General features: G+C 49.1%; 1 protein-coding gene across 3 annotated transcripts in view; it reads right to left on the reverse strand.

Annotated features, from left to right (window-relative positions):
• Gas7 (growth arrest specific 7) overlaps positions 1-14729 on the reverse strand; it is a 245170-nt gene extending 230441 nt beyond the window's left edge. Inside the window, exon 1 of one of the 3 annotated variants that reach the window (XM_004645164.2) lies at positions 14417-14729. In XM_004645164.2, the coding sequence (XP_004645221.1) occupies positions 14417-14599 (183 nt within the window). In that variant the 5' untranslated portion in view covers positions 14600-14729. Of the gene's footprint in view, positions 1-12196; positions 12217-14416 lie in introns of those variants that run through there. The other 2 variants (XM_023705409.1, XM_023705407.1) reach the window with 2 other exon arrangements.
• Positions 14730-14735: the final 6 nt, after the last annotated feature.

Here is a 14735-nt window from a genome sequence, read left to right on the forward strand (position 1 = left end):
TATAAATCTAGAATCTAGCCGGGGCATGGTGGCACACACCTGTAATCCCAGCACTCAGGAGGCTGAGGCAGGAGGATCACTGTGAGTTTCAGGTCAGCTTGGGTTGTATAGCAAGTTGAAGGCAGCCTGATCTACACAGGGAAATCCTGTTTCAAAAAGACAAAAAAAAAAAAAAAAAACCCCAAACAACAAAAAAACTATGCTCATACCAAGCAGTGTATTACACATGTCAGTATAGCTTGTGGGGACAGAAAACTATAGAGGAAAGAGCATCCATAAAAGTCTGACAATTTGAAATCTGAGTCTATAAAACAAACTAACAGACAGATTAATAAGAAACGGTTTTAATACGCAAGCATCCAGGAGTCATGCTCAGAAAAAAGAGGGCCGGATGGCTGAAAGTTAAAGAACTTCTTCCTGAGGAGAAGGAAGTAAGGGTTCTACACAACCTCACTCTATTGAGAAGTCCTAAGCATTGAACCCAGCGGCTCATGCGTGTTAGGCAGATGCTCTGCCAGTGAACTATACTCCCAGCCTTTTAAAATTTTGAGACAGGATCACACTAAATTGCCAAGACTGGGCTTCAATCTCCAATCTTCCTGTCTCAGCCTCCCAAAGGCTGGGAGTACAGGTATGCACCACCATACCCAGCTCCACGGCAGTGAAAGGCTCTTGTCTTAACAACAGACAACAGTTTGATACAAGGTTCACCTGGGCTTGGGGTTTGGTGTCAACTCATCTTTCACCTCCCAAATTAATCTGGAGAATCAACCTTTGGTGAGCACAGAGAGTCTTGGTTACCTGATGCTCACAACTTAAAGGAGAAAAGCTTTCTTCTGGCTCACAGTTTGAAGAAGTTTCAGCGCATAGTTGGCTGGTCTCCAGGCAGGGTGTCATGGCAAGGCATGGCAGGAAGGAAGTAGAGGGCGATGGAGAGAGGGGAGAGATGGACCCTCCCTGCCACCCCCGAGGGACCCACCCCCTCCAACCAGGCTTCAGTGCCCACCACCACAGCTGGCTGTGACCCTGCGGCTGACTAACCCACTGATCATCATGCCGCCGGGATCCCATCACCTCCCCCGAATGCTACCCCCGAGCACGTGAGCCTTAGAGTGACAGCCAGACACAAACCATAGCAGGGCACTGGGGCACACTGGAGAAAGCCACCCAGTGTGGCTTTCTTCAGTCTTAGGAAAGGGCAGGCAAGAGACAAGGGTAGGGAGGGGTGAAGGCCAAAGAGCTGGGTTCTCCTTTAGCTCAAAGTGCACAGAATGCCAAAGTGCCACACTTCAGGGTACCACTTTCTGAGCTCAACATCACTGATCTGAAAGAATGAAGTATCCATGGCTCTAGGAGCTGGGGGCACCTGCTGAGGTCCACACTGGTCCAACTGCTGTGGCATCAACAGCATGTGAGAACTTGTCAGACATGCAAAACCTAAGCCCTATACCATGGCAGAGTGCAAAACAATCTAAAGAGCCAGGTATGGTGGCACAGGCCTGTAATCCCAGTATTCTGGGAGGCTGAGGCAGGAGGACTACAAATTCAAGCCCAGTCTTGGCAATGTATAGCAATTCAGCAATAGCCCACCTCAGAACGATAAAGGGTGGAGTGGGAACATAGCACAGTACAAAAGCCTTGGTTTCAATTCCAGTATCAAAAAGAGACAGAATGATTGGTGTAAGAATCCTCGTAGAAGCACTAAATTCAGCTTAAGAGGCACTGCTGAAGTTAGGCACCATGGTGCATGCCTATAATCCCAGCTATGTGGGCACCAAAGGCAGGAGGATGTCAAATTTGAGGCCAGCCTGAGAAACTTAGTGAGATCTTCTTCTTCTTTTTTTTTAATTTCTGAATTTAGTTCAACTTATAATACCACATTTCCAAGAAAAAGAGATCTTGTTTCAAAATGTAATTTTTAGATAAATCACAGATAGGTACAAATTCCCTATAATGAGTGCTATCACTCTGCATATCTAAAATGTACCAATAAAAGTAATTTTTTAATTTCTTAAAAAGCTACAACTGCTGGCGTATCACGTACAATACCCTGGGTTCAATCCCAGGCACAGGGGAAACATGAGTTGAGTCCAGCCCACATCTGGAACAACGACCCTAGGTTGTTCCAGATGTGGGCTTCTTACTGGGGCAGCACAGCCTCACCCATCCTGACCAACACAGCACACCCCCACCCCCAAGCACCGAGCACCGCTGCCTCCTGACTGTGCGTGACTGCGCACGAAGAACTGCTCAACCGCAGGTCCAAGTGGAGGGTCCAAGCTGGACCTATTTTTCTAAGCCTGAGCAGTGGTCATCCAATAACCCTGCCCACTTAGCAGACTTCACTCCACTGCTACTCACTTTGCTTCCCCTCGTTGTCTCCCACACCCCCAGATATTCTCAGGTCCTTCAGTACTCATCCCTTTGCACCATACCCTTTCACGAAGCTCCCTGCCGCGCTTTCTGCAACACAGGGACAGACAGTCCCATGCACAGATCCTCCGCACTTGGCTTTTGATACATCTGGCTTCTTCCAAAAAAGTCACATCCACACCTCAGAAACCAAAGATTTGTTTTTACTGGGGAAACTTAAAAGAATGTGGCCTGGGGCCAGCATATATTCCTGCCACCTGTTCCTTCCACACAAGGATCCTCCAGGAATGTACAGAACACACAGTCCCTGCCTTACCCAAGCAGTTCACTTCCGGCCAACACCAACTTGCCTTATCACAAAAAGTCAACATCATGCTGCCTACATGAAAATGTGTAGCATTATGGGCCAATGTTTTTATTTTTGAAATTCAGCTTCCATACAGCCTTTGAGCCTGTTGCATGTCCTTTCTTCTGCTAAAACAATGAGCCCAATTGCTCCTGGTGGGCACTGAGGGTGTGACCCATCTTGCACTACGAGAAGCAGCGCTGCCCCAGGAACTGTAAGGCTCGTAGCTTGACTATCTGAGGTTCCTGAGTCAAAATTCCTGGAAGATAGATACACAGCTACTTTCTCTTAGTTCAGTGAGAAGAAAGATTTGTACTAATAGTGTTTAAACAAGATATCATGTCTGCATCTTGTATGCTGAATAACTACTAGGTTGAGGGTTTTTTTATTTTTATTTTTATTTTGGCAGAACCAGGGATTGAACTCAGGTCTTTGCACTTGCCAGGGAAGAGCTTATTCCACTGAGCGATCTCCCCAGCCCCTGAATAACTACTAGGAAGACAACAATATGCAATATATTAATTATTGTAACTGCCCAACTAACCTGTTTTGAAACTGTCTCATTGCTATTTCTTTCTCAATAAAATTAATTTTATTTTATTTATTTTTTTGCGGAACCAGGGATTGAACGCAGGCCCTTGCACTTGCCAGAGAAGCACTTATTCTACTGAGCTATCTCCCTGGCCCCAATAAAATTAATTTTTAAAAAATTCCTCAGAGGAATTGCTATGCCAGACATATATATGTTATTAGGACTTTTAAGTAACATGGATTCTATTTCCTATCAATACCCATTCTTTTTCTTGTTTTATTTAAGAATTTTCTTTAAATCTATCTTTTTATTAAATTTGCAATTATTTAATAGATTGTGAGAGGGATTATGTTGATGCCTTTTATTAAGTTTCTATCCTAGTACTTTGCCCATTCTCATGCCAATGTGTTTCTCTGTGGTTTTTTATTTGAGGGGTTGGGGATTAAAAACTCATTTACGAGCCACGTGTAGTGGTGCATGCCTGTAATCCTAGCACTCTGAGAGGCTGAGACAGAAAGACTGAAAGTTTAAGTCCAGCCTGGGCAACTTAGCAACTTAGTAGGACCCTGTCTCAGAATAAAAAGTAGAAAACATAAGGGTGTGTTCAGTGCACAGGTCCCAGGTCCAATCTCCATTACTGGGAAAAAAACAAAAATCAGCTCATGAACTGCAGGGTGTGGCTCAGTGGTAGAGCACTTCGTCCCCACAGGAGATTCCCTGAGTATGTCTCCCAGCACTGGTTAGGCGAAAAGAAATGAGTGAAGTCTGACTTAGAGGTAAGTGGCACATACCTTTAGTCCCAGCCACTTGGGAGGCTGAGACAAGCTGATCACAAGACAGAGGCCAGCCTGGGCAACTCGATGACTGAGACTGTCTCAAAATTTAAAAAAAAAAAAACTAGAGAAGGACAGAACATTTAGCTCAAGGTTTAGGTACAGCATCGGTAGAATCAATCTCTGGGACTAAATAAATAAATGAAGGCACTTTTGCATCAAGGACATTAACTTTCCCAATTATGAAAGCTTTCCCTCATCCTTGAAGAAAGCATTTGTTCTCCAGGGGCAGAATGACAACAGAACAGGGAGAGTGTACTGAGACCTGTGACCAACCAGCAGGAGGTGAGATCCCTGGTCCGCAGCCCAGGGCGCCAGGAAGACCTGTAGACTGTGTGTGAAAAAGTCACTGCAAAACCACCCCTTTCTCCCCATCTCCACTTCTGCTCCCCACTCTGGGCTTCCTCCTTGGTCTCCTCACTCCTCTTCCTGCCCTTTCCAAGCTTCTCCCCCACTGCTCAGTCTAGACAAGCATTCTCAAACAAGCCAAGTCAAACCCGTCCCCCTTCCACCAAGCCAAAGCCTCTGCCCCAGTCATCATGGCCTCCCCTGGTTCTGTGCCTCACCAACCTCCTCCTCCACCACATCTTCAGCTTCTCTTGGCCCTGCTTACCATTGTCCCCACCCCCATCTCCTTTTTTCCTTAACATAGGCTTACAGTTATGTCCCAACACACATGCCCCAAAGGCTGAGTGCATTGTTGTCCCCTTGTTCTGAATTACTTCCTCAGAAACGCACTTAGGCTGCCCACTGTGCACCACTCAGGTGTGTGGTGATCCTCACCTCCTTAAAGAGGCTCCTTGGACTGGAGAGATAGCTCAGTGGAACCCAGGTGCACTGTGGCAGCCCCAAAACCAGGCATGGTGGCACCCAGCACTGGGGAGGCTGAGACAGGAGGATCACTATGTGCCCAAGCTGTGTAGTGAGACACTGTACCAAATAAACAAATAAATAAATAATTTTTTAATTAAAAAAACCACAAAGCTCCTTGACTTCCCTATTTGTACTCCCTACTCACCATCGGACCCCTCACTTCACCACAGCACCTTTTATTTTTGCCTCTTGGCATTTTGATAGTAATTTTGACTATCTACCTAACCAGCAGAGTGAGAAGATGAGCCTGTTTCTTGCCTTACATTTTTTATTAACTGCAGTACTGAGGAATCAACTCAGGATCTCCACACTAAGTTACACTTACATTCCTCAGTCCTTTTTATTTTTTATTTTGAGAAAGGGTCTTACTAAATTACCCAGGCTGGACTGGAATTTGGAATGCTCCTGTCTCAGCCTCCCAGACATCCAGGAATCCAGGTGTGCTCCACTATATACAGTTTCACCTCCCTTCTTTTCTGTGAAGATTTCTTACCTTGCCTCCTGCACTTTTTTAAACCAGTGTTTCATAGCCTGCCTTTGCTCTTCTGGAGTGAGGAATGAATGAATGAATAAATGAATGACCAACATTTGAGCATGAATAGCAAAAGACATTCAGCCTATGGGCTAGAAATAGTTTGTTGTTGTTTTGTTTTGTTTGTTTTTTCTTTCTTTGTCTTTTGAGACAGTCTGGCTATGCAGTTCAGGCTGGCCTGGAGCTCACTTTGTAGCCCAGACTTGTCTTGAACTCACAAGGATCTTCCTGCCTCAGCCTCCTGAGTACTGGGATTACAGGCATGTGCCACCACGCATGGCTGAAATGGTTTTTATGTTATTAAATGATTGAAAAAAAAAATCAAGAGATCAATCCCCGGTTCCGCAAAAAAACAAAAAAAAAGAAAAAAATCAAGAGGGCTGGTGAGATAGCTCAGCAGACTAAGCACCTGCTTAGGCAAGCACAGGGACCAGAGTTTGATCCCCAGCACCACACACCATGCTGGCACCACCTTCAGGCACACTGAGTGGGCAACTGAGTCCAGGCGTGGGGTCACATGCTTGTAATCCCCACAATGAGGAGGCTGAAACAGGAGGATCACTATGAATCCAAGCTGCCTAGCGAGACCCTATACAAAATACAAAAATTTAATAAAAAGCAAACAACTATCTTATAGCACATGAGGAAAACTACAAATTCAAATTTCAGTGTCTAAAAAATAAAACCTGTTTTATTTTTTCATTACAGGGGATAGAACCCAGGGTCCTGCACATACTAGGGAAGTGCTCCACCATAGAACTGTACCCCAAGCCCTTCTATTATTTTTTTTATTATCATTATTGTTCTTGTTCTTCGCAGCAAGGTCTCACTGTGCTGCCTATGGTGGCTTTGAACTTGTGGTCCCACAGCTTCCCGGATGACTAGGCTTACAGGTGTGCACCATTGTGCATGGTTCTGCTTTTCCTGCAGGGCTAGAGAACATGGGCTAGGCAAGCGTTCTATCAATGTCTGTAGGCAGTAGCTGGTGGTCAGGCCAACCCTCGCTTTTTGGCCTTTATTAGGGAAGCAACAGGTTATTCTCTTGGCAGGAGGTGTAGCAGAGCAAAATCACTGGCCTCACAAGCAAGAGTAACAGAGAAAAGAGGAGGTTCAGGTTCCACAATCCTCTTCAGGCACAACCCTGGTGCCCCAGTCTCCACCTCTGAAAGTCTCCACCATCTCCTCACCAGCACCATGCTGGAGACCAAGGCTTTAGCACAGAGGCCTTTGGGGAACAATGAAAATACAAATAAAGTTTTATTGGAATACAAACAAGCTCCTTGACTTCAGGTCTCTCTTGTGGTGGTCTTCAGATGAGGCACATTCCCCAGCTCTCGCTGCCTCAGGCACACTGAAGATCCCAGGAAGGCAGCTTTAACTCGATTTTGCATCTTGGCCTAGAAATCCTAAACTGCTTCCTGGCCTTGTACAGTAAAGGTTTGCCAAAGTGAGTTGAGGAGGAGGAGGAGGAGGCTTCGAGAAATCTTCCAGAAAGAAGCGCCAAACCTGGCTAACTAGTGAATAGGAGGGGAAAGATAAGAGTGGGAGAAATGTCAGATAGACTGAGGTGACAGTCATTAAGGCTTGAAGGGCAGAGGTAGAGGGCAGTGAAAAAGAGGACAAAGATTATGACATTTGTTTTGCTCTGATTTTGGATTTGGCTTTTTTGCAGTCCTGGGGATTTAACCCAGTAAGCACTGAGCTACACCTCCAGCCCTTTTTATTATGTTGAGACAGGGTCTCATGAAGTTGGCCAGGCTAGCCTTGAACTTGTAATCCTCCTGCCCCAGGTTCCTGAGTAGCTGGGATTACAGGTTATGTGCCACCATGCCTGGCTATCAGCATAGTTGTGACAGGTGAAATTGTGAGTACCTGGAAGTATCAGTATACCAGTTTGTAGCTTAAGAAGAGAAGCAGATACCATTAAACAGGAAGTTGTACTAATACAGTAAGTGTCAGACGGTAGACTGAGGAGACACGAATGTGGAAGTGGGTGGACTCCATATCTGTGCTGGGGGTGTAGCTGAGCTGCATACTGTGAGCTTAGCAGGTGTAAAGCTCTGGGTTCCATCCACAACACAAAAAAACCAAAACAAAAAAAGTTCACAGAAATGTGTCTTAATTCAGACATTACAACTAAGCCTTCATGTCATGCCGTGCTGTCAAAGGAAAAGCCGGATGCACCTGCTAGCCACCATTTCTACTTCTCCCTATAGGTATAAACAGCACCCTAGAAGCCTCGCCATGGTAAGAAGAAAAGAATCCAGTAATTTTGCAATTAAGTACAGGGGAATCAATCCTGACATTCTGTTAGAAAGCCTGTCATGTGTTGCCTCGCTGCTGGGAGTAATAAGGGGGTGAGCTGCAAGAACAATGTTCCCTGGGGTGTCCCGATAATAGTCATAATATTTTAAATGTATACAGGTCCTCCCGGTTTACTAAACATTTCCTTTCACCAGCAAGGTGAGGACCAGGACTGTCTACCATGCTATGAGATACATGGGGGGCCTTTTCTGCTGAGAAGAATATAAGAAGGTCAGCGTCTCAATCGTGTCTCTAGGTAGAAATGGATGGCAGGGATTCACACAGCGGCTAACAGATGTCGGGGATTCCCGCTGACTTGTTGCTAAGGGAACTTTTGTGAAGATGCCCTGAGTGCACTGAATCCAGAAGCCCTGCCCACCGCTTTAATGTCCTGTGGAGTGGCCACTTGACCAGGTCAGCACACAGAAGACAGCAGTGGCTCCTGCTGGGCAGCGGCAGATAGGACTAATGGCCACAGGTGGATTTCCACACTGCAGGAGCTGTGGCTGCAGGCCATGGCCTCCAAATCAAAGGGCAGGATGACTGAGTAAAGATGGCATAATTTCAGGCCCAATTAAATATCCAGAGCCACAAGCCCTAATTACATCTTTTGTGAACACAGTCAGTGTCTGACAGATATTAGTGTGAGGGTCAGGGTTACACCCATTTTAGTTGATTTTCATGTTATAGGCAAAAAAAAAAAAGAGAAGTCCTCTACTAAAATCAATTTGGGTACCCACCAAGTACTTACTAAATGTCAGGCAGCTCAGATACACCCATGCCTACGAATCCTCAGAGCCCTGACCCAAAAATGCTGGTACATGGCAATGGCTTAGTGGACAGGCAAATCTGATTTCAAATTCCAGCAGCTTATTAACTGCATAGTCTCTACAAAGAAATCCCAGAGGGCTGGGGATATAGCTCAGTGGCATGAGCACTTGCCTGGCAAGTGCAACGGTCCTGAGTTCAATCCCCAGTACCGGAAAAAAAAAAAAAAATTCTCCAAGGTTGGCAACAGGGAAACTCTAAACAGAACAGCCAAGTTTCCTGCATTCTGTCTCCCTCTGGGGGCTCCCTCTCCCATCAGCCTGGCCTCCCCCCCGCCCCCCCCGCCGGCTCTCCTCTAATAGATCTGTTCCATGTGTCTCCTCCCTACCCTTGCACAGTGGCCCTCCAGGGACCAAACTTCTGATGTTTCCCTCGCTGTGCCCACCTCCTTCCACACCACCTCTGGACTGGTGTCGTGATGACTTTACAAAATGATGCCCAGAAGTGCTGCACCAGGCCAGGGGCTAAGCCTAAGAAAGCCCAGCAACTTGTGCCTTTTTGTTCCTGGAGGGGCAATCACTCGGTAAGAACTCCAACTACCCTGCAGAGAGAAGGGGCCTGTGGAAAAGGACCTGGAGGAGGACCCCACATGCACAGACCAAGCCACACAGCAGAGCGCCAAGGCGCAGACAGGAGAAGGAAGTAGCCACTCCGGAGGTCCTGCCCAGCAAAGCCCCCTGGGCTCCAGCTGCAGCCCCATCTAATTACAGCTCACAATGAATAACAACCCAGACAGAGCAGCAGACCTGTTCAGCTGAGCCCCACCAACCTCCAGAACAGCGTGACACAAGTTCCAGGCCGACTTGTTACTTAGCAATAGATAAAACATCATTCCTGAGTAATGACTGACTCCCAGAGCCACTCCCAGGAAACTCCTGCAGCACCATCCCAGGGCCCCAAGATGAGAGACAAGCACAGAGAGGTGGAGATGGAGTTCCAGGATGATCTTCCACATCCCTGCCAGGTCCAACAGCAAGGCAGAGCTGCGCCATGCTAACACCTATATTACTGCAGTTTGTGTTGCCACAGTAGAAAGCACAGACCAGGCAATTTAGAAAAGAAGCTTATTTCTCAGCATTCTGGAAGCTACCAAGTCCAATGCCGAGGTGCCTGAGCCTGGGGAGGGTCTTCCAGCTGCATCGTCCATGGCCAAAGTCAGAAGGACAAGAAAGTAAGCATGCAGTAAGTGTGTCATGCCCTTCCATAATTAGCCTTAATCCAGGAGTGAGGGTGAAACCCTCAGGACCCAAACACCTCCCAGCACTGCTGCTCTGGGAACTGAGTTCCACATGTGCCTTTTGTGAAACCCTTCCAATTCCAGCAGCACCTGGGAGATCTGGCCCTTCCAGTCAGGTCATGAACACTGGCCCTTCCAGTCAGGTACCCAATTACAAGGTAGCATTGTGTTGTATTCCACTCTGTTACCCCCTCCAAAATTATTGCCCAAGAACTCTGGGAGTTTGTGCAGATGTCTGTCTTACAACATCCTCCAGGTCCCTAATTTCTTCTCTGTGGTCAAAGTAAGACGAAGCACAAGAATTCCTGGGCCCAGTTCAGCCTTCCGGCTGTGAGACCTGACCAGCCACAAGACATTTTCTAGGACCACGTCTGCCTCTCCGAGTTCCCTGGGATGGAGATGCAAACTCTTTCCTCTGTCCACCTTTTGCAGGATCTGTTTCTGTACCCTAGTAGAAATCACCCCCCATACTGGGACTCCAGATCTATGCAGGTGATCAGAGGCCTGGATTGGAACTGGCAAACAGGCTCCTCGGTTCCCAGCTCTGGTCTCAGATCCCTTCATTGACTCACCTCCTCCCTTACTGTGTCTTTCAAGTGATGTGGGAATTTCTGTTCCTTCCCTTCTTCATGGCTGAATGTTCTTCTAGCTGCTCTTACCTAAGTGTTTTCATACCCCACAACCAGCTGTGGGACTGGGCTACTAGGCCTTGTTATGGTTTGGATCATGTCTCAGTTACTCTTCTCTCATTGCTGGGACAAATACCCAACACCCAAAATTAAGGAAGGAAAGGTTTATTTAGCTCACAGTTATTCGAGGTTTCAATCCATACTTAGCTGGCCCCAAGGCAGAGCAGCACATGACAGAGCAGCAGTTCATGGTACCAGAAAACAGCAAAAAGCAAAGGGAGGGGCAGCAGCTGTGGCAGCTAGCAATCCTCTCTCCCTTCCTTACACTGTACTCAGGCTACCTGCCCCAGGGTAGGTGCAGCACTCACACCTACAATCCCAGCACTGGATTATGAATTAATCACAAACTCTGTGAGCCTGCCCCAATGACTGCATGAGGCAGACACAAACCATAACAGATCATGGTGTCCCCCAAAGGCCCACATGGCTAAAAGCTTAGTCACTAGCCTGTGGAGCTATGGCGAGGTGATGGAGGCATCAAGATGCAGGGCCTGGCAGGAGGAAGTTAGGCTGTTGGTCACACATCCCTGAGAGGGTGGCAGGACTTTGGCCTCTTCTTCAGTCTTTCTCTTTGCTTCCTGGGCCACTGTGTGATAAAACAGCTTGTCCCACCATGCCCTCCCCATCATCGTGTCTGCCTCACTATAGGCCTAAAAGCAGTGAAGCCGAGTGACTGTGAACTGCAGCCTCTGAAACCATGAACAAAAACACACCCTTCCTTCTTTCAAGTTGTTTCTCTCAGATATTTTGTCACAGCAACTGAAAGCTAACTAACCCAAGCCTCACTCCTTTTCTATGGGTAGCAGGTCTGCACCACATTCTGAGTACCCAGGACTCCTATGGCCAGACTCCTTGGGCCTAACAGGACCCACGCATGTCTCTGCTTGGGCTGAGGTTTTCCAGCGGTCCACTTCCTGCAAATCAGGTATGTGCTGCACCAGTTTGCTAATTCCTTGGAGTCTGGACCAAAGAGATTTCCCAATAAGAGGCCTTCCATTAAGATGGCCTGGTCTTATGTGTCAGCTGGCCCCTGAGGAAGACCTATCAGCCCTCTCAAGAGTTAGCTCCCTGCTTCCTTCCATGGTGACATTGCCATGGAGCTCCTCTTGGATTCCATCTCTCTCTGAACAAGAAAGAAATCCTTGGAGAGGGTCCACTGTGCACACACCCTTGTCAACATCTCATACCTCTCCACCAAGATGGGGCTTCCTGGTTGTACTCCTCCCACCAATGGAGTAGGGAGCCGGATGAAGAAGTCATCCCCAATTGGGTACCCACTACCTATCCTTGCCCTAGAAGACTGATGTGACCCATGTTTGCCCTTGTTTTCCTAACAGCTTACCAAACACCTGAACCCCACATTCCCAGAAAGCTCAAGGCCAGGTATCCCACTGGCTGACATCCCATGGGGTTTATACTTCCCCTACCTTTGGCCCCTACTCTGCCCTCCTGGCTTCTGGGCCAACCCCTGCTTTGAGGGGCCCCACATAGCAATCTCAGAATGCTATAGGCAATGGTGGCCTTCCCACCAGCCACTTCTTGGGAGCTCTGCCTTCTCCAGCTAACAGAGTCCACCCCTAAGGAGCCACCCCATCCCAAGGGACTTGCATTCACTTTCTCTGGACCCAGCCCTCATCCTTAAGGATGACCTTGCTCAGGTAGGAGATGTCCAGACATCAAGAACCTGATCCATAATGCTGTGTTGAAATCACATCGGACTGGATCTTTCAGGGTCCCCTTCAGTGCTTCTTAAGACTGTGGGCTCAGGCCCACCTCTGCCTTCACCTGTGGGAAAACCAGCAGCTCACCACTGATGCAAGCTTCAGGCTTAACAATAGAGATGGTCCACACTGCTCCTCTTCCCCTCCCACCCCCCCATACCTCCCTTGCTTCAGCACACTGACCTTAGGGGCCACGCTACATAGATTCCTCCACTGGCCTTTCAGCACAGCTGAGCCTAGGGAGACATAGGGGTAATACTTAGCCACCTGAACTGCTAATCCAATATGCAAGCATGACTCCTTCAGCCTAGACTCAGTTTGCTTATCTATATAACGGGGACACTACACTCCTTTGATGGAGGAACTGTTGATAATGTTCGTATCATCATAGTGAAGTACTTAACAAGCAGATGCTCTTCTCAGTGGTACTGCTCCCACGTGGACACTTCTGTGGCAACTTACCGGTTGGGAGTGTTCTAAAAGGTTGCTGGATACTGACAGACACACCCAGGACTATCCAAGCTGATAACTCTGCCTCGTCCCCCAGGTCTGGTCTACCTTCCCTCCTCCAGCCCAAGGGGAAGCAGCAGAGCCACTCCATTCCTAAGAATACCTACCCCAGCCTCAGCCCCACACCAGCACGGACTGTACCCAGAGAGAGACACTCCTCACTCAACAGACCTCCACCAGCCAAATAGCCACGTCAGTATTTTCTGGGAAAATGTAGCCACCAGAACTCCCAAAATACTTGTCTCTCCCAGGGCTTCTGAGCTAGAAGGCAGAAGGCTCCAGGTCTTTCTGCGGGAAACAATACACTTGCTTTCTTTTCCCTCTAAATCACAGGACAGGCTAGGAAAAGCCAGGGACACATCTGAGCCTTGCCTGAAGGTACAGTGGCTCAAAACATAGAGGCAGGAAGAGTTCCAGAACGCACTGTTAGCAGCCTGGAAGAGCTCATTCTGGCCTTTTCTTAGCAGCCTGTAAAGTTTGCTCAAATGCTACTGATCCATTTGCAGGGAGTTTGTTTTTCCTCTGGGCCTGCAAGAAACACGATGTGCCTCTAGAAGGCCAGGCACTATTTTTGATGATAACCACACAGGATACCCCCTCCTACAATGTCACCCCGTAATTATTTCACCCTCACTCTTCACCTCCTCCTACCATGAGCATGCCACGGTGCATTTTCATTCAAAATTTCCTACTATGTTCCTTGTGAACTAGGGCAGGTAAATTCTTAACTACTTTCAGTCTGTCTAGGATCTGGGCAAGGTTTTTACCAGAATGCTTAAAGGAAGCAACTGTTAATTTAGTCCTTACCATAATCCTGGGGCAGGCAACCTTTTAGTAAAAGGGACTCCTGTAAAGTCACCTTCCCCAATATAAACACACACACACACACACACACACACACACACCCCACCGAGGAGTTTAGAAACTTCCTATCTCACTCAGCCTGCGACAGGGATGCCTCCCAACTGTCACCCAGACAATAAACAGCCAGCTGACTTGGCTCAGCAGGTTCTATGTAGCTTTGGGACCAAGCCAGAAGCCCAGAACTAGCTATGTTCAGGTTCCGGCGCCCACAGGAGGGGCTCAGGCCGGGCGCTGTCGCACCCCTGGATCCAGCCGGCTGATGGGGCTCTTGCTGGCGGTCAGCAAAGCTCAGCTGGCCTGCAAGTGGGCGGCCCAGAGGCGGCCAGGCAGCCCGACCCAAGGCAGCACAGCCATGCACGGGTCAGGAGGCTCCGGGCTGGAGCAGCAGGGCTGCAGCGGCCCGATCCTCTGGGCATCTTTGCATGATCATCGGACTCTGGCAGCCCTTGGCGGCCCCGGCCACTGCCTGCACGGCGCTCGCCGCTCCAGAACTCAACAGAGGCAACAAGTTCTCGCTTCCTCCCCGCCGCCACGATGTGCTCTGGAGGCCGGCGCGAGGGGAGCGCTCTCAGCGAGTCCGTGCCGCCCGCGCCTCGAGGGGCGGCCGCAGCCTTCGCCACCTCCAAGATTGCAAAGGTCAGGGCGGCAGAGGCTGCCCCGGGAGCGCCCCTCGGACAAGGACGGCCGCACATCTCGGGGACCTGCAACAGGTAATCCGAGCAAGAAGAACCGCAGGCCAGGGCTCGCCCCGCCCCAGGCCGCCTCGCCCCTCACCTCCAGCAACTGCACATAGCTGGCCGGGAACCAGCCGCGGAGCCCGTCCTCCTTCTCGCCTTCCCACCAGCCGCCGTCCGGGACCTGCAGCAGCGTGATCAGCTCGCCCGCGGCAAAGCGGAGCCCCTGGCTGTGCCGCTCCCCAGAGAAGGGGTACAAGGTCCGGCAGCGGGCGCCGGACATGGCCTTCGCGCCTGGGCTCACAGCGCAGCCTGCATCCCTACCGAGCCCCGCGGGCTGAGCCGCGGCTCCGCGGGGTCCCAGGCGCCCGGCGCTCCGGGCTCCCGCGCTCTGGGCGCGCGCCGTCTCGGGGGTGCGC

Source organism: Octodon degus, unplaced genomic scaffold (assembly GCF_000260255.1).
Source record: "Octodon degus isolate 3935 unplaced genomic scaffold, OctDeg1.0 scaffold00219, whole genome shotgun sequence".
NCBI classification, from domain to species: domain Eukaryota; kingdom Metazoa; phylum Chordata; class Mammalia; order Rodentia; family Octodontidae; genus Octodon; species Octodon degus.